General features: G+C 44.2%; 1 protein-coding gene across 1 annotated transcript in view; it reads right to left on the reverse strand.

Moving 5' to 3' along the window:
- Positions 1-3390: 3390 nt before the first annotated feature.
- XYLT1 (xylosyltransferase 1) overlaps positions 3391-19539 on the reverse strand; it is a 140839-nt gene continuing 124690 nt past the window's right edge. Inside the window, exons 11-12 of the mRNA XM_017813615.1 lie at positions 9804-17726; positions 3391-3401 (exon numbers count right to left, since the gene is read on the reverse strand). Coding sequence (XP_017669104.1) covers positions 17404-17726 — 323 coding nt within the window. The 3' untranslated portion in view covers positions 3391-3401; positions 9804-17403. The remainder of the gene's footprint in view (positions 3402-9803; positions 17727-19539) is intronic.

A 19539-nucleotide genomic window follows, 5' to 3' on the forward strand; every position in this document is an offset into this window, starting at 1 on the left:
CTGAAAAGCAGGGATGTGCTGGAGTTGAACAGCACTAATCACAAGTCCTGTGAGCCCATGGGCACTGCCCAGACTCTGTCCCATGGGCACTCCCTGGGACAACCTCTGTCCATCCCTCGGCTGCACGTGGCTCAAACTCAGTGTCTCAGAGTGAGTGTGGCTGGTCCCGGTGAGAAGCCAGTCCTTGCCATGGGGAAAGCAGATTCACTTGCTTCATGTCAATAGTTTACAGGAAGAAAGTCTCATTTCCCCCACAAGTACAGCTTGGAAGAGCCACAGCTCTCTGTGGCTGCCCACGCTGTGTGAGCGCTGCGGAGTGTGCAGTTAAGGAGTACTTGAGAAAACCAAGCCACGGAAGTTGTTGGGTTTTTTGGAGTGCTTTCAAACAATGAGCCCTTAAATGTTGGTTAACTCCTTACAAAATGGTGCTGAGCCAATTCCTGTTCTTCTGGTTGGGAAAGCCTTGTGATTCGCTGAGGAATGTAAATTGTATTTCTTTATATATTTCTTCCATGCCTTTTATATAAAATTGAAAGAAGTGGAATAAATTAGACTCATTTTTTGCTCTGCCCTCCAAACAAACATATTTTTATAATAAGAAAAACATTAGGTATGTGAATTCAGTGATGTTTTACTACAAACATATCTGCCTACAAAGAATGTACTGAGGGCAAGGGAGGCCGGCAGAATTAGATGTGGAAGCAGAAACTCTTTAGTGAGATTCGATCTAGGGGACTAAAACATCCACAGCCACCGGCTCACAAAAAAAGGTCCTTTTTTTTCCCTGCTCTGAGCAGCCCCCAAAAGCTTTTCTGGGAGCCTTAGTGGCACTGCTGGTCTTTAGGGGCTATTCTCAGCCCCTGAGACTGTGTAGGTGTTACAGAGTGGAAAGGAAAGATTTATGCTGTCTGAAGGAGTCCAAGACTGATCTTTTCTACCTAAAGGAGTCCTGGGGTGCACATGAAGCAGGGCTGAGCTCTGGGACAGAGCAGGACTCCAAGGGGAGCATTGGTTCTCCATCTCCTGTATTCCCCCACTCCCAGAGGCACCCAACCCTGAGGCGACTGGGAAAAAAATTTAGAAAATGTCATTCTTCTCTGGGGAACTTTATTTTGACTGTGTCCTTAAATGGAAAGATTTTGAATCAAAGCTATTTCCACAGGAACCAAAGAGTTCAGGGTGTTTATTTATCTCCTTGTCACTAATAAAACCAAATTGCCTGTTAAAAATAGTCCTTGTGCCTTGTGCAAACAGGCAGGGCATGATGCAGCAGATAGGGAACGAGACTGGAAAATGACTGATCCCAAAAATTATTTCTCCATCTGCCATGAGGTTTTGGGGAAGCTCTCAGGTCTCTATTTTGCTGCATGAAGCCCTGGAGATGGAGTATCCTCCTGCCAGGAGGTGTTTGCCTGCTATGTCCCAGCCCTGTGGCCACCCCACCCCAGGGCTCGTAGCCCTCTCTGTCCCCAGCCTGGCACCTCGAGCACTCACAGCTGAGGTGCAGATGGTGTGTGGCCAGCAATGAGCCTCCCTTTCTGCTCTCAGGGCACTGCAGCACTAACACCCCTCTTCTCAAGCTTATGCCAGACACAAGCATCTCCCTCAGCCCTTCTCGCTGCCCAGTAGGAACTCACTGCAGAGGAATGGGTTTTCCTCCCTCACCACAAACAATCAGGCTGGGAACCACCGGTGCTTTCATTCAAACATTGTTAGGGCTGTTGATAGGAGTTGGGGTTGCACAATTGCAGTCTCCTGAGGAGCCAATCAATTGAATATAAGAATTGTAAAACCCAGTCATTTATTTCTCATTAGATGTCATTTTTATGCCACATCCTCCTGTCAGGCCCAACACAATGAATATATCTTGGGAAGTGCGGGAGGACACCCTTCCCAGTGCAAAATGCTGAAGAGAGGAGCTGCAGGGGCAGCTGCTCTTTCCTTTGCCAGCTGCACCCTGCTAACAACAGCCATTGTCTCTCCAGCAGGAGAAAAACCTAAAATCACTTCATGTGCTGGGGCAACCTAATTGGATATTCAATATTTGTGTAACAAGCTGCAACCAGGAGAAGTAGCAGGGCTGTTGTAACACTCCAAGGAAATGAAGATGGATGGACTCCCAGCGTGGTGTGAGCTGCCAGCACGGGCAGCGAGGAGGGACAGTGTGGTTTGGGGCATCTGTGTGGTTTGCACCTGCCAGGCCTTGGAGCAAAGGTCTTGGTAAAGCTCCTGGTGGGTAGGGAGAGGAATGAGGCTCAAAGTGCAAGAACAGGGGAAAGGATGGGGCAAACCTGGAGAAACAGCATCGCCTAAACCCACACATCACCTTTCAGCTTCTCCATAAGTAACATTATTTTTCTAATGCTTCATTTTTGCCCAGCTAAAGGATTGCAGGCACCTCTGGGGACAGCGGGGAAATGCAGTGCTGGAGTACATGGAGTACCTGAGGGAACTACTACACAGGCTTGCATTTGCAAAATGTTTCTAAACTGCACACTTGTTGGCATATAAATCCAACATTGAAAATCATTAGGAATGAAACAGCAGCAGGAAGCTGTGGACATGACCTGCAATTGTCCTGGGACAGCAGAACCCTTCATCCTTATCTGCTGATCCGTACCTCTGATCGTATCCACATCAGAGAGATCTGCTGAGGGTTTTTCTCATGTGACACGAGCATCACCCAAAGGACTGTCACCATTTTAAAGACTCCAGCACCTGTCTCTTTTCTTATGTGGACGTGTGTGTGTGTCCCCAGCACCATCCAGCTCTGTCCCTCTCCCCACTTCAGCTTCCTGCAGCAGGCAAGCCCTGAGGCAGCACATGGGGCACACGCTAATATTTATCACTTTGCTGTTATTGATTAGTCCCTCAGGGACTTGCAAATAATTCAGTCTGAATAATAGCATCCAGTGAGTGCAGCTGCAGTGACTGGTGACACATCAGACCTGAGGGGGAAGGAAAGAGCCTTCCCTGGAAACTTTGATGTGGGGACAGGTGTGCTGCTGTGTGGGTGGACATATTTCATCACCCTTGCTGTGGGTGATGGATGGGTGACAAAACAGCTCCAAAAAGACCGAATAGGAAAGTTAGAGCACAAAAGAGCTTTACATCATATTTCCTTTAATATGAAGCAAAACTCAGTGCAGGATGGGGACACCATTCTGGGCTCTGGCTTTAGGAGCACAGCTTGGAGTCCCCAGGCAGCAAAGGCTTCTTTCCCTTCTGACACATTCTGATGCTGCAGCTGATTTTCCAGTTAGGTTTGGAGATGACAGTACTGTCACACAGCTGTGCTTTTTTCACAGTAGTTAAAAAGTCATATAGTAAGCAAAACTCCCAAGCTTCTGATGAAACCTGTCTCAGGAGGGAGTTTTTTCATCAGAGTATTGACTGGTGTTCTGTTAAAAGGCAAATATTAAAACCCAGGACTTCAGGTAACTCCAGCCCCAACTTTGATGAAATCCAGATGAAAAAATGGGATTCCTTGGAATTACACATTGCTGAAATATTCTGTGGGGCTGAGGTAAGTAAAAGGGTTTGTCCTAATGTGATCAGAAATGTCACAGGGAGAATTTCATGCCATTCAAAGTCACTCAGCTAACAGCACCTGCACGAGAGGGGGCTGAACCCTCATCCACCAAAAGCTGTGCCCTTACATCCTAAATCACCTTCTCCCACTGAGCTCCCAGAGAAAAAATACTAAGCATTAGAGGAAACCAAAACCAAACCCCCTCAGACTTACCCCCCCAGACTTACAGACCATGCTCTGCTTCTAGTGTGCCCTTGAGCTGGCTTTACTGGCCTTTAAGCAACCATGACTCATATTTCCCCCATCCCCTCTTATTTTTTTCAGTACTCTAGAAGACCTTCGAGGCTTGGTCTGGAGCCCTTTGTTGGCTCTGTGCATGGACAAGATCTCTTCCATGGCACTGTGGTTCTTCCAGTACATCAGAAAAAAAATTCCTTTAAACGCACCCGCAGTGTAACTCATCTGAATTAGTCCTGCTGCTGGTTGTGGGAGGAGAACCACTTGCAAAGCAGGCAATGAATCACTTGAAAATTAATATTAAGCTTGTTTGGAAGTGAAACCAGAAGAACTGAGACAACACAGACTCTCCCCCCTGTGGGAGACAGAGCTGCTTTGGATGGCAGCAGAAATCCCCTTATCACGCCCAGCGCACGCCGCAGGCGTGTTTGGTGTGTGCAGCATCCTCCTGTCTGCAGGCCTGGTGTGGGATAACCACACGAGGGTTCAGGGGGTTGTAATGGCCAGCACTTCATGGGCCCTCTTAGCAGCAAATTGCAGGGGGTGAGCTGAGACAAAGTGCTCCAAGCCTTCTACTCACTTCCCAGGGGCCGTGCCCCCACCTCCTCTCGCAGGGGGAATAAATCTTCCCTGTCTTTCCCTTGGCTGCGACAGCACCAGGCTGATCCAAAACACTTGTTCATCCCCATCCAGACACAGGATCCAAGGCGGGATCCCACGTGCTCCAGGGTGTGTGGGATGCTCACACTGCCATCACCCTGCCAGGCTTTCTGCAGAGCACTGGGCTGCCTGGGGAGCTTTTGGCAATAATTGGTGGTTTTCCAGGGGAGCTGTTAAATAATGCTCGGGTTTCTGTGGAGCTGCACTAGAAAACGTGGATGGACCTGTCAAAAGACACAAACTATACTGCAGTGTAATATGGACATGGAAAGGGGCCAGACTCAGCTCTTCTTTTCACAACAAAACAAGGGTTATTTCAATGTATTTTGAATATATAATGCTTTTTGTGGTTGGTTCAATTCAATCCATCAAAAATCCTGAAAGAATTAGAGGGAGAAGAGGAAGTCAGGGGTGGCTGGAAATCGAGCCAAAATATTAGGCAAATAAAAAACCCCAGACTGTTTGTTTGCAGGCAGCAGTATTTGGGGTTAATGACACTTTTTATCCAGACTGGAGCAGAGAAAAGGAAATTCTTAAGACTTAAAAATATTGCTGTAGCGTGAACCACAGTTTTCAGCCAGCTCTTGTTCTGAAGCTCTTTATTTGCCATGACTAATTTGGAGTTTCAAATGCGGTCACCGCCTCACACGTGGCGGTGCCTGAGCTCTCTGGGCACCGGGAGCCCAGGAAGGGAATGCTGCTGATTCCCACCGGCAGTGCCAGCCCTGCTCTGGAGCCCAAAAACGAAAACTATTAACCCTGAGTTTCTAAAATGCATTTCACGTGTGTGCATGGGGATGTTCCCACACTGAAATTAAAGTGCAGATGCAGATCAAATCGCTGGCTCACTATTTCTCATCTTGCCCTACTTTTTTGTTTTTTATTAATCAGCCCAGAGACACTGAGAAGCCAAGTGTCTTGACAGTGCAGAGGTGGTTTAGGAAGGGCTGGTGGGCTGCAAATCTCCTGGCAGCAGGATCAGTGCCTAGCTCAGCTTTGCAGTTGCCCCTGTTTTAAGGGTAAATATACTGTTAAATTTATTGAACTGATCATCACTTCCCAGGGAGCAGGAGAGGCAGGCAGCACTTCAAACACAGGTGGTTTAAGAGTTCTCTCCCTGTCCCATCTCCTCTGTGGATTGAAGAGAGCATGTCCCACTGCCCCTTTCCCAGCACAGGCAGTGTCTCCATCTGCCATTAATAAGGATGAGAAAGGGGGACTTGAGGGGATTCTGGGTTCATTTATGGCAGTGCCACTTTCAAATTCCTTCAGTTCTGTGTGACGCACATTGGGCATGGAGCTGAGATGCACCAGGCAGAGGGATGGGCTAAAAATAAACCTGGAGTGTCACTGCTGTGTTAGTCTCCTGTTGATATTTCCTGGTTTGTTCTGTAACATCTTCAAGGCCAGTCAAATGGGGAGGAAAAAACGTAAAAGAGGGAATTTTTGCTTTTGAGGCTGGATCAAGAGTGTGCTGGTACAAATTGTGTCATTTCACTGAGTGCCTGCAGAGCTTTGGTACTGGTTCACACTCGTGCTAAATAAAAAAGTATACAGCTTGTGCTAATTCTTAATGCATTATTATATCGATACCAATTCAATTTATGTTAATTAATTAAAGGAATGAACAAATTAATTCAGCATTTACCTACCCATGTGAAAGGAAGGGACTGTGGTGCAACTTGGACTCAGCAAGCGCTGGCACCCCGAAAACAGAGACCAGGGGCACAGGAGGTGGTAATCCATCAGACCTTGGGTTCAGGATTTGTTGGCTGTATGGAGAAAAAGACTAAATTGGAGAGAAAAAGCTTCCAAATAGGGAATTTTGGAAAGAAGTTCCTGCTTTTAAATGCATTTGGATGTTGCATTAATTGCCTGGGAGATGTAAGGTCTCTGCAGTGGTCTCTGCATCCCCACTCTGTGGTGGGCCAGAGTGGTCCCCTGCACTGTCCCCTCCCCAGGGACACCTGCCTGCCCGTCCTGGCCTGGCTGGTCCTGCTCTGGCCAAGCTGCCTGGAAAGTACCTCACAGCACTTTTGCTTTTTTCCTGGAGGCAAAAAGTAATTTCTTCCTCTGAAGGCCATGGCTGGAGCCATCCTCTGCTAATGAATGCACACCATCAGTGAGCAGTAATGGAAAATCGGGGATGACGTGGCAGGCAGTGGCTCACTTTCAAGGCACCAAAAAAGCCCTTTTAAATTTAAATTTAGCAAAGAATTAAAAGCACATATAGGCAGACTCTATTAGAAAGTGAAATATTTGATCTTGGCTATTAATCTGTTATAAGCGTACTTTCATTTCCTTGCCATATGTATCCAGTGATAGACTCGCATAAATGAAATCACATTAAAATGTACTTTATGTTTCTAGTCAAATCTCTTTTATTATTATGCAAGTCCTAGTTAGGAAGAAAAAAAAAACAATTACAGAAGCAGACTGAGTAAATTATTTTAACCCATTTATACAAGTGAAATACTGCTCCTGCTTGAAGGCTGTACTTTGTGCAATAGTAGATGCCTTGGGAAGAGGTTGCTCCATTGCAGCCATGGTACCAGCTCTGGAATAACTTACAGGCTTTGGAGAGCTGCAGGGCCTGCTTTGGTGGAGGTGTTAACTCAGAGGCAAAGGGACCATTGGCAGCCTGAACCCAGCACAGAGGATCACAATGGGATGTTTCAGGGTGAGAAGGAAAAAGTGGTTTACATCTTATAACTGACTTTGCCTGATTAAGCACAACTGTCTGTTGTAAACCTTAAAATACGGGCACCCAAATCCATGTCATATTCCTGCCACTTTTCAAACATCTTTTCATTTCCATTCAAGAAGCCTGACAGAGACCCAGCAGGGGCCACAGCATCTGCTGTCACGCTGCTGGAGCAGACAGCTTCACTTCCAGATTCACAAATGCTGTGGATCCACATGCTTCCGTGGGATGGGGCAGCTGTGGTTCACAGTGAATGTGCACACTGACATCATACTTCAGCTGAAGTGAAAAGTCCAATCTGGCCTTTCCCGGAAGAGGGTGCAGATAGAGGCTTAAATCTGCAAAATGCAGCATACTTTTGGATTGTATTAATACTGTTAATAAATTAACCTGAAACTCCTTGCCCATGAAATTAGGAACCTGGCGTGGCTCTGCTTTGATTGAGAGCTGCCCAGAACAAACCAGTATTTGGCAATTTACTCCAGGCCACGTGGTGTCTGAGGCTGGTCCCCTCGGAGTCCTCCAGCTCCAGGTTCAGCCCTTCCTCCCCGGGGTGGGATTTGCAGTTGGTGCCTCAGCTGTGCCCTGTCTCAGAGCCCTGCAGGCAGGGCTGCCAGCCCAGGGCAGCCAGGTGAGGGGGAAACCCTCGCTGAAGTGCTAATTTGGCAACAGATTAGCCAAGATCATCTTTCATAGAAGAATGAAGCATTGCCATCCGTGTCTGGTTTAAACTATAGTAGAACCTCATGCGTTTTTAATCATTTTTTAATCATTATTAGACAGCAAAGATTTACAGCTGTTTGCATTTGTGAAGCCTAAGATTACAAATAGCTTCTGATTTTTAGAAAATAGGCTACAGATTCTTTAGTAATGGATGAAGGAACGGCAAATATCTGCATACTGAAACGAAATCCCCATTGTCAAGGCAATTAAATACCTCGTTCCTGTCGCACTTGGTTTACTGTGCAACTATTGGCAGATTGCTCTGCACTAGGTTTTGTGTCATTACTGTGAATTAACCACGTTCTAGACTCTATAAATATTCATTACAATCCCCTCATCTTAGGCATGGCAGATGCAAAGATGTGATGGTGCTGTCTCCAGCAGATGGAGAGGCACAGCCTCTCCTGCCAGCGTGAGGTTGTCAGCTCAGACCATCAGGTCCAGGGTGCATCAGGATTTCTGTGTGTTGCCTCAGAGAGCAGATTCTTGCTGAAGTCTACACAGCGAACAAAACACTTGAACACCTGGTGGCTTGATGTTTTGTGGGGTTTTTTTTTCCCTTTTTTCTTTAAAGTGACACATTTGGACATAATTAAAACAAAGGTTGTGTATTTTTTTTTGTAATATGCTATGACTGTTAGCAGCTGGATGAGGAATAAGCCAGCACAAAAGCAGCATACTCCTTATACCATCTATAAATAAAACCAGCCTTCAAGAGCACGCTTTTTTCTTTTTTTCCTTCCTTTCTCCCCTCCACAAAAAATCTTTTCTTTGTGCCAAGACTAAAATATTAGCACTGTGTTCCCTCCTCTGTTTAAACAGACCTCATTGCATCTAAGTGCCAAAAAAGTGGAATTCCTGAACAGCAGGTGAAAAGAAAACACAAGATCAAAAGCAGTTCTGGCTGCCAAGAGAACCTGCAGCACAGCTTAAGGGGTGCATGAAAAGTCACGCAGACTCCTGGTGGTGTCAAAGACTTTTGGAAGGTCATCAAGAAGATTTTTTTCAAGCATTCCACATCAAAAAGCTGTGCTAGGAGACAAACCTGCAATACATTATGAGGATGGTGCTAAAGATACCAGTCACCCACTTTTAGGAGAATTTAACTTTTTCCCCGTAACACCCACGGAAGCAGCTCTAAGATATCCGTGCTCTGTGTGGAGACCATGGGTATGAAAATAAATTTAAGTGCTCATGCTGGGTGAACATCAGGCAGTGGCTGGTTTGGGTCCATAACCCACCAGGGTACTATGAAGAAATGTGTCTTTTTGAGCTCATCCTTGCACTTAAGGCAAAGGACACATATTTTGCTGCTCTTGTAACCAGCCAGCCTTTACATTAATTCGTATTTCTGCACCCAGCTGGATATTTCTAAGCCCGTGACAGAGTCCTTTCTCTTTGGATGATGTGCCCTTTAGAGATCCATGGAAGAAACTGCTCCAACACTTTTCATAGCTGATGGCCTTCAGAGACGAGACTTCAGTCAAGCTCCTTGTTAATCCCTTCTGACCCTCTGCCTACCATTCCTTGACATCACTGGAAAAGGCAGTCTGGCCAAAAACCAGACATCTGGGTTTGAAAACAAGGAAAACTTGGCCGAAAAAACTCAGATGTGTCTCTGGATGCCACAGTGCAGGCAGTGCTGGGAGTCCTGTGAAGTTCAACCACCTTCCAACCCTGCACTGGAGGCAGCACCCCAGGTCAGGCTGCAGCTCTGCCTGCCTGTGAGCCATCCTCTGACCAACGGAACTGATTCCCAAAAGGCATCCATGGATGCTTCCCCTGTTAATTGCTACGGCTGGGAAATGGAGCCTGAGAAATGACTGACTGGACAGCAGCCCTGGAATCACAGGTTGGAAGTGCTTGGGCCCATTTTTCCTCCTAAAAATTACCAAGCAGCAAAGTTCTTTCAAATAAGACACACACTGGTGGAGTTGAAAATAACACAAGGTGCACATGTGCTCCTGAAGACAGCCTTTTTAATTTTTTTTTATTTTAAAACTCTGCATCTGAAAACACAGTATGACAGAAAGCATTTATATACACTGCAGTGTTTTTGGTATAATACAGTATTTCATACATCCATTTCTTTTTCTGCAAAAAAATGTGCTTTGTCGGACAAACAACCAAACTCCCATTGACAAAGAATACAGCTAAGGCACATTGTTTCTGCTAAATGAAAGACAAAAGGGTGCAAAAACGGGTAGTGCAATAATTGCTGAAAATCACATTCTACTACAAGAAAAGCATTCTGACTTTGAACTTTGATTACTGGTCAATTTAAGACATTTCAATATCTCATAAAATACTCCTTTAAATAAATAGCAAAATATCTACATCTTTCAGTGTGTTCCATTTGAATTTCCAATTTTTTTTTAAACTTTCCTGTATATACATGGTTTTCTTTTTTCTTATTCAATAGATTACAAAATATTTCTGTACAATTTTATGCATATTATGATCTATAACAAAATAGTTATTTCTTAAAACTATATTACCACCAGTCTTTGAAAATGACAGAATAGAAATAACTTATTATGGACTATGTTAGGCAATAGAAAAATCCAATCAACCCAAAACAGAACCAAAAGGACAAAGTCAGAAAAATAATTTCATTACATTGAACTAATTATTTTTGTTCCACAAATTCTTGTTTTCCATGTAAACCCTTTGCAGTTGCCTTTGGGTTGTATCTGCATCTGAATACCAAAACAGGATAGGATTTGGGATTCCTAAAAGCCCTGCAGCCTGCCGGGAATATTGGTGCTACTGAAAGACGACAGTTCTCATGGAGAAAAGTATTAAAGAAACCCAACATACACCAGCCTTAGGAGAAGTCATTGGTTTCTGCTGACTTTGACAACCTTTGGATGAAGCTCCAAAAGCCAGATTTTTGGAACTGCATTTTTGACTCAGATGATACAACCAGACTCCACTATGATCTAAGTGTACTGTTAGATTCCCAACCACCACTCCAAATCTGGCCCATGTGGTGACATTCTTCAGGTTTTAAGACCATACCATTAAGAGGATATTTCTTCTCCCAGCTACCAGTACAAATCTGAGAGGAATGTTACTACATTGTGTTAAAATGAGTGAAATTACTGCACAGTTTGTCTTGTGCATCTGAGAGCAGTCTGTCCTGTTGTAGTCTGAAGATAAATTAAAAGTTATTAAGTTTGTTCTTCGTAGGTAATTAAACCACCCTTCCTTATCTACAGTGAGTTGCAAAAGACAAGAGCTCATAATTTCCTAAGGTTTATATGAACGTCTGAGCCTTCCTTTTGCCCAAAGGGAAGGTCGTTTTCTTCCTTTAAAGACTGCATTTGTAAGCAATTTCTATTGTATTTGTGAAGTGTAAGCTGACAGCAACACAACTGAGCTGTAATAGAAATCTCAAGGTGCCTTTTATTCATTCCACAACAAACAGAGAAAGTGAGCAAGACACAGACAACACTGAAGTTCCTAACACAGTTTAAGGCCACATTTAGAAAGGATGAAAGTAAGGCTTTCTTTAAGGGGCAACACACTGGATGCCACAATGGGAACAGACACCGAGCGATCCAAAGCCGATAGGATTCACCCACGGAAAAGCTGAAACAACATCCTAGTTTTGGCCAGCAGGTCTGTGCCTTTTTTTTGGATCTAAGCAGGAAAATAAAATGAAATGCCATAGACATCCTCCTCCGGAATATTCCCAGCAAACTGAAGGTGCTCCCCTAGCAAGAGTGCTGTCTTCTCAGTCGAGGGTGCTAATTACAACAGAACCACAGACAAGCTGAGTCATTACAATATACAAATGCAGCGCAATGAACCGCGCCTAGAATTGTCACTCTGTTATCAGAGGCACCTGTACAGTATCTTGCTGTTTATTTGGCAAGGTTACAAGTAATACTTCTAGGTTTTAACAAAGTAGAAAGAGAATTTTGCATAGATTGTACATTCAGTTCAAGGAGAGTTCTGGTACCTTTTTTTGTTGTTCTCAGGTAAACGTGTTTGCAGACACAGTGAGGTAGCAGCTGTGATAGCACCCATGAGCAAAAGAAGGTAACCAAGGCAGAAGCAAAGAGCAGAGTGATGAACACACCACTGTCAGTAGAAAGGAACAGAATCAACATGGTACCTGCAGTGTCACATTGTGAGGATTAACTGGTGCCAACACCACTTAACTGAGACACCCTAATGCTGCCACCGTGGTCCTGGGTAACATGGGCTGTAAGATTTTGTTGCCTCAGTTTTAAATGCTCTCAGTCTGATTCTTCTTTCCCTTACTATGATGGTGGTGGTGAAGGTTTTGAAGGCCAATCTCCTCTTCAGTACACCTTCGAAGGGAATTAAAAATCAGAGTGTTTGCTCGCTCTTGAAGAGTCTGCAGGGAAATAGGTGTTGCCCTACAAATTCTTCCTTGCTGCCCTTAACCCTAATTCACATTTTTTTTTGGCTCCTCTGTGCCTGGCTGTAGCAGCAGCTCCCCTCAGCAGGGCTTTGCAGCAGGTATTCCTGCTCTCAGGAAGTCCTGCTGGCCCCTGGAAGGGCAGTGCTCTGTCCCCTCTAACGCTGCATTGCTCCCTACCCGGTGTCACCCCCGGAGCTGTCTTGGCAGAAGCCTGAGGGTTTGGTTTGGAAAGGCTTTTTTACACGATGTTTTCAATTGCCATTTAATATGGGCTTCAGGTAATGTCCTACAAGTCCTTAAGACTATATTGGAGGTCTTGAATGGTAGAAATAAACACCTATGGATCATTATCTTTTCACCAGATTGAAGCAAAGGCCAGTGGGAAATGCCGCCAGCCACTTCCTACCAGGTCAGTCTTACTCTGTTCCTGAAATAACCAAGTCTCCTCTTACATATATCAGATACCCAATGCCTGAAAAACAGGGAAAGGTAACTGCTGGCCTTCACCAACTCCCTCCTGTGTGCAAATACTGAACAGACTGAAGGCTGCTCTGAAAAGCCAGCTGTTCTGGTCTGCAGCAAGGGTTTTCTAAGAAGCCGAAGGGATTTGGCTCACACAAGTATAAAACTTCCTGCTCAGTGGAAAGTGGTGGAGTTGGCCAAGATTTCACGTGGCCAACTCCTGAAGCTTTGGGATCTGGGAAGACAACAAGGAGGGCGTGGTAGCCAGCGGCAAGCTGGCAGTTCTCTGACAGCTGGGATGAAAGAGAATGAGAGAAGTCAACAGAAAGCTGGTCCTCACTGCCTGGTCACAAGAAAGATCTGGATCTTGTTTTCTTTTTATCTGGAAAGTCAAAGCTGAGTTCTCAGGGTATCAGTGGTTCTCAGCCTTGCTGTGCAGAAGGAGCCCAGTTTGTTCAAACTTTTGCTAAGTTTCAGCAACTTCTTTACCCTTCATCTCTCCCTTTGGTCAGGTTTAGACTATCCCAGCTCTGATTCACTGACTTCACAACTCTGCTCACTGTAATCGTAGCTAAGAGTGATGAAGGCTTCATTAGCATTGCAATTAGTGCTACAGGAGATGGAGAGAAAGTGAATGCCCATTAGTTGGTCCTTCTGAAGGTGCTGCAGGATCACTGTTAATACACTGTTAAACAACTGTACAGGCATTGTGCACTGAAGCCAATACCCAGGAAAGTCAATTTGTAATACACGAATGCACATTCCTGTATCTCTAAGGCTTAGCAAAAACGAAGGCTTAACAACAGAGATACAGAGGGACTTTCTTGTATAACACTTGCTATCATGAAGGAATTGTTAAAATTCTCTACTTGCCAAGAGCACAAAAAAAATGAAGACATCATTTCAATTCTAAAAAAAAAAAACCCTTGAATATCAGGAAATGAAAATGCAAATATTACTACTCAATGTCCAAATGTCATCAAAGAAAGAATTGGACAAATCTGAAAATAAACTGTCATTTGAGCTATTTCATTTAGCCTCGGGGTTTAACATTACCATATAAACAGGTTTGCATAATGCTAAGACTGACTTTGGACATAATTCATTAAATCACATATGTAGATGTTCTGCATTTTGCCACATTCCCTTTCTGTGTAATACAGATTGATCACAGGAGTGTTACATGGCTGTTGTGCAGAATGGGCAGGGAATTTAAACAAGGAAAGCATTACACACAGAGGACAAACGTGTGCCTATGGAAATATAACCCTCTCCCATTGAAAGGAATTTTGATCAAACCTGGCTTTCAGCTGGAATCCCGTTCGGCCAGGACTGGCCAGTGTGATTGGAAAATAACACCTGCACATTCAGATTAAGATGGATAACTTGCTTTTTTTTTTATACAAACTGTGAGTCCCTGCTCTGAATTCTCCTTTTCACCAAATGTAAGATCTGTGAAGTTATTCTCTTCTGACATTCAACAATGTTCATCACGGGTTCCCAGTGCTGCCGTTTCAAGCCAGAAAAACCACTAAGCAGGACGTTGGTCTTAGCAGTGCTACCTACCACTGATCCCTGCTGCAGAGTCTGGCTTTACATGGTTTTCATTCACAACTACAGGACTTCATAATGCAGACACAGAGTACCATATATAACTTGTGGATCCATGTCTACACATTAAAAGCTATAGTAGAGGTGGTTATTTAGGTCCAGAATTTTACACTGCCCCCAGAAGATTTGCCAAAAATGGCAGCTTATCCTTTCATGACTTCAAACAGAGATAGCAATTTAACCCTAGCATACTGTCACACCTTTTATGTATGCTGGACTTGACTCTGAAGCCCTCACTCAGCATTAGCACTCTGTGGAAGTTTTGCCTGAGAAAGGACTGCAGGGTCAGCCCCTTCAGCTCTGCATCCCATGTTTTAACAGCAGCACTGGATTGCCAGCTTGCTACAAAACTTCACTGTGTAGATGCTTTTTTCCTTTCAGAAAATAAACTAATAGAAATTTTACTTTGAGATATTTTAAACCTAGCATATAATGCAAATGGATATATCAGCAACCATTTATTTTCTTTCCCTTTTCTTTGTACTAAAACAAAATAATTTGCACCTTATATTTTAAACGATAAAAATGGCAGATTTTTTTTTTCCTAACCACAGAAGACGTTGTCTAGTTAGTAATGAAAACTTACCAACAAAGCACTTGAAAATGTTCCTGCTTAAGAATAAAAATAAGTATCAAAATTAAAAACTGAAGTTATCTGCGTGCGTGCGCGTGGGTGCACCCTACACATATGCTTATGTGCAAGACAGACTGAAGATTTTGTGACTACCCTGGTAGCCTTATTGAGAACAAGCACTGCCTGGGCTTGTTAATTAATTTTACTGTGTGCCCTAAATATGACGTTCTTCATTTAATCTGCAGGGCTTGGACCGTGCAGTTGCCCTTGCATCAGTGTGACTAAAGCCCTGGATTTCACAGTGAGGATTGGAGGTCCCCAGAAAAGATGAACTTCACAAAGGAATGTTAGATTAAAAACAAGCACTGTTAAAACCCCCTACTGAATAGGAAATAACACTGTGATTCTATTACATAAACCTGTTGGCAACCCTGGTTTCAAACACGCTTGCCTCTAGAGCTGGTTGAAAAGCTGGAGCATTATCTTGACTGAAATATTTCAACCAGTTCTCATTGCTACAAACTTCCCTAAAACTACGGCTCATGACTGTCAAAATCAAGACAAAAAAAGAAAGGGAGGTGTGAGGGGAGGAAGGCCTTTTCTTAATAAAGGCAGCTTCAGTTAGTAAAATAACATAATCTTCAAGCTGCAAAGGCAGCACCTACTAATTAGTCATTGACTAAAACATAAATAATAAATACCTAAATTGTTCCTTCTATGCATCCATTTTTGTGCCAGATAAACATTTCAATGCTCTGCCTTAATGCCAGCACAGCTGACACCACAATTTCAAGTCCAAAGCAAACTGCAAGTAGCTTTAAACCAATATGACAGAGAGATTCTACAAGTCACTGGGATCTGTGTGTTACAGTCATACTGCAATTGTTGTTTAAAAGGGAATTCAACCTTCCTGTGAGATTTGATTATGGAATGATTTAAGGGTCTGTTTCCCTCCTGATGTGCACACTTAACTCTCAGCAGAAAGTTAGCCATGCACACAGAAAGGTGAACAGACACCTTACTCTGTTAGAGCAACAAGGCTTCTTTCCTAATTACCCAATAGCTTCTAATGGCCTTTTTGGGCTCTGTTGCCAATAAGAGATTATTACCACAGCAACAACAACAAAGTGCATGTTTTTGCTAAGGTAAAATGCATTAGTTGGAGATGAATTTGCATACAAAACCTATATTTGAAAAAGTTCTTGGAACGCAAATTAATTTTTTCCTACTATAGAAAATGCAGGATAAAATGATGCAAAACATGCCGATTTAAAACAGGATGCAGCTTGCTAGGAATTTTGAAGACAGGCAAGGGTAGACTGACAGAATAAAGTAAAAGCAGAGAGAAACATGGCATTGCTCTCCTTTCCGTTCAGCTCCTGGCTTTGGGCAGGGACCCACGTCCTGCACAGCCTTCTGGACGCCCTGCACAAGCCTAGAAAGATCCTTCTTCACAAAGAGATGGAGATCTGAGACCAAGGGAGGGAGTTAGTGTTAAGACTTACTAGCCACTACTCAAATTAGGGAAGAAACCTGTTGTTGCAGATTTAGGTCCCAATTTGATCATTTCACTGGTTCTGTGCAACTCCATCGCCTGAGAAAAAACTCAGCTCAGCTCATGAGCAAAATCAGCAAAGGATGTGTGCAGACACATCACAACCAACCCCAACCTACACATGCACACCTGCTGTACTGGCAGTCTGTGAAAATGCTCAGGTGGGCTCAGAAAATACCTGCAGATTTGAAAAGGCTGAAATTCAAAATACTTCTTTTTTCTTTAATAAATACTCTTACTACGCTGACCCTGAACCCGACTGCATGAGACATAAAAGACTAATACAGCAAAACACTGATTCCATTTAGAGTTGTTAGTGAAATTAGTCTAAAAAATCTCTGAAAGTTTCTCCTTTTGCTTATTTTTTTCTAACTAGGGTAACAGACATCAGCTGAGTCCAGAATTACTTTGTGTTATTAAAAACCAGAGGGACGGTGTACCGTAATTATTTCATGTTCTGTGAGGTCATGTGGCCATACAGGCTCCAGCCTGCAGTAACCGACCTCTGGGAATTTTGCTGTGATTTATTCATGGTAGCAAAATAATGAAAGCCTATGAAATAGCAGAGGTACAGACAAATTTATTTTTAAAAAACACTTTTAGCAGCTGCTCCTTCACTGCCGTCTCCATGGCTTGGCACTACTGTTTCCAAACCCACAAGACAGTGGGTGCAGCAGCACGTGGTACAGCGGGGTCCCCATGGGACAGCACAGGCTGTGGGACACGTGAAGCTGCTCCCAACAGAGCTGATGGAGAGGGCGGTGCCAAAGGCCTTGTCTGAACTTTTTTTTTTTTTTAAATTTTTTTTTTTAAGTGAATTATATATTGCAATAGGTAAAAAAAAAAATGTAACATTCCCTTAGGTTTCTGAAATGTGGTGTGAGATTCACACAGAAGCAAGGTTAAATTCCCTTTTAAAACCCTATGCCGGAGCAGGGCGTGCCGGATGCTACCTCAGGCGGCCGTCGGGTTTGACGGGGCCCAGCTCAGATTTGGGGTCTGGGCTCAGGGAGCTCCAGGCTGTCTGGGCACAGCCCTGCATGACCGGGCAGGCGGTGGGGCCGACGCTGCAGATGTCCACGGCTGACCAGACGCTGCCCACCAGAGAGTCCACCCAGGCCTCCAGCCGGGCGCCCACGAGCCCCGCGTTCCTCTTGGCCTGGTCCACGCGGGCGGCGCTGATGGGGATGTTCAGGACGGGGTTCAAGCCCTGGAAGCTCTGCTCCATGTACGCGTTCTTTGGAGGCCCGCTGTGATACTTCATGGCTTCCTCTGGAAATGCAGAAATAAACCCAGAAGTTAGTGCATAAAAAACCCAACATTAAGGATCTAAGGGTACAGCAAACAAAAAGACCAAGGTCAGTGGTGCACTGTGGCTCATCTCCCCAGCACTGAGGACATGCTGTGTCCCAGGGATGACTGGTTGTGCTCAGCACTGTAAGTTCTGCTCACTGTGATGCTCACCCTGAAAGCACTGCCTTAGCAGGGGGAGCTCTGAGCCTGAAAGCAGCATCGCCCTTTTCATCAACACGTACAACCAGCATCCTCAGAGCTGTAGAACACCCAGCCATGGCTGCACTTTGAAATGAGGAAACAGTTCAAGGATGCTTGGTGTGAAAGGCTGCCAACCCCTGTCAGACCTTCAAGTGCTATCATTGATTTGTCTAGGAGGAAGAGCCAAGATCTCAGACTGTTTTGTGTTTTTTTTTCTCCCCTAAACAGATGAACCTTGACCGGTTGTGGAAAAGCCACAGCATTTCTTAGCTCTATCTGCCATTCCTGGCAACACCACGGCCTTGGACAGACCAGAACCATAATGAAATATGTGTAGCCCCAATATCATTCCTGGAAGAGCTCCAGTCTCCCTGGGAAAGAATTCTCTCATGACAATTATATTTCAAGCACTTGGGCTGAACAGTAGATCACAACTATTCCCTAATGACACTTTTCTTTGCATTGTGGTTGCTTTCCTTACAGTAAGTCTTCTATCTCAGCAAAATGCAGTACAATATCCCAAATCTGCAATATCGCAGTAAAAATCAATGTCAGGCTGTGACAATGCTCTCAAAGACCTAAACTGGACACTGTGGGTCAGGCTGCCTGTGTCTAAAGTTGTCTGACTTCTGAAGGTCTGTGACTGCACTGAGGTGCTGCACAAAAAATCAGAATGGGACCCTCCAAAAATGTTCACCAAGTGCCTCTTGGGAGCAAATTTCCAACCATCTCTTCCTGTTCTCAGCTGCCTTCCCCAGCATCCTCACTCTGGCAGCACAGAGGATATGTTTAGCTCTGCCAACAGACACACTGTCTAGAACAGAAAATGGGCCCATTCAGGGCGCTCCAGGCGAGGAAAGCCACCGTGCACAGCAAGCGTCAGAGGCCAGGAATTACAAATTCACGGCTACAATTCCTTCCACATATCCTTGCTGCTTGCACTGCAGCCTGACACTGAGTCCTTTCTTCTACGCAGAGGACAGTATCTCAGGTGCTGGCAATAAATCCCTATATTTATTCAGAGGGAAAAAGGGACGTTTAATTGGAGCTTTGCTGTAACATTTGCAAAGTCTTTAATGTCAAATACTGTTCAATTCCATTACTGCAAATCCCCAATTAAACTTGTTCAGCACATCCACATCACCATTATACATCACTTAACTGTTCCTGCATCCATCTAATCTCCTCTTTTTATTTTAAAAGGCAGATATCCACAATAACCTCTAGTCAAAATGAATTAGTTCCACGCACATGTGTCAGGAGTGTGTTCTGCCAGAGCACTGCAGTTTAAGAAACAGAACAAATATACATGATTAAATTTCCTTCTTTGGAAGCAATTAAATATGGAAGACTGTTTGTCAACATATTAATTAAATAGGAACATTCTGAGGAAAAATCCCCAAATAAATAAGAGTTGGCATTACTAGCAGGATCATCTGATTGAAACAGGCAATTCACTGAGCTTGTTGAATCAAAGCCTGTTGTGCATGTATTTAGTGCATGGAACAAGAGAGATCTTTATTCAGACATGAAACAGGATGAAATGGAACTTGCTCTTCTGTCTGGCTCAGCCATGCACTTGTCCCAGGCC

This window comes from Lepidothrix coronata, unplaced genomic scaffold (genome assembly GCF_001604755.1).
Source record: "Lepidothrix coronata isolate B3197 unplaced genomic scaffold, Lepidothrix_coronata-1.0 Scaffold41, whole genome shotgun sequence".
In the NCBI taxonomy this organism is placed as follows: Eukaryota; Metazoa; Chordata; class Aves; order Passeriformes; family Pipridae; genus Lepidothrix; species Lepidothrix coronata.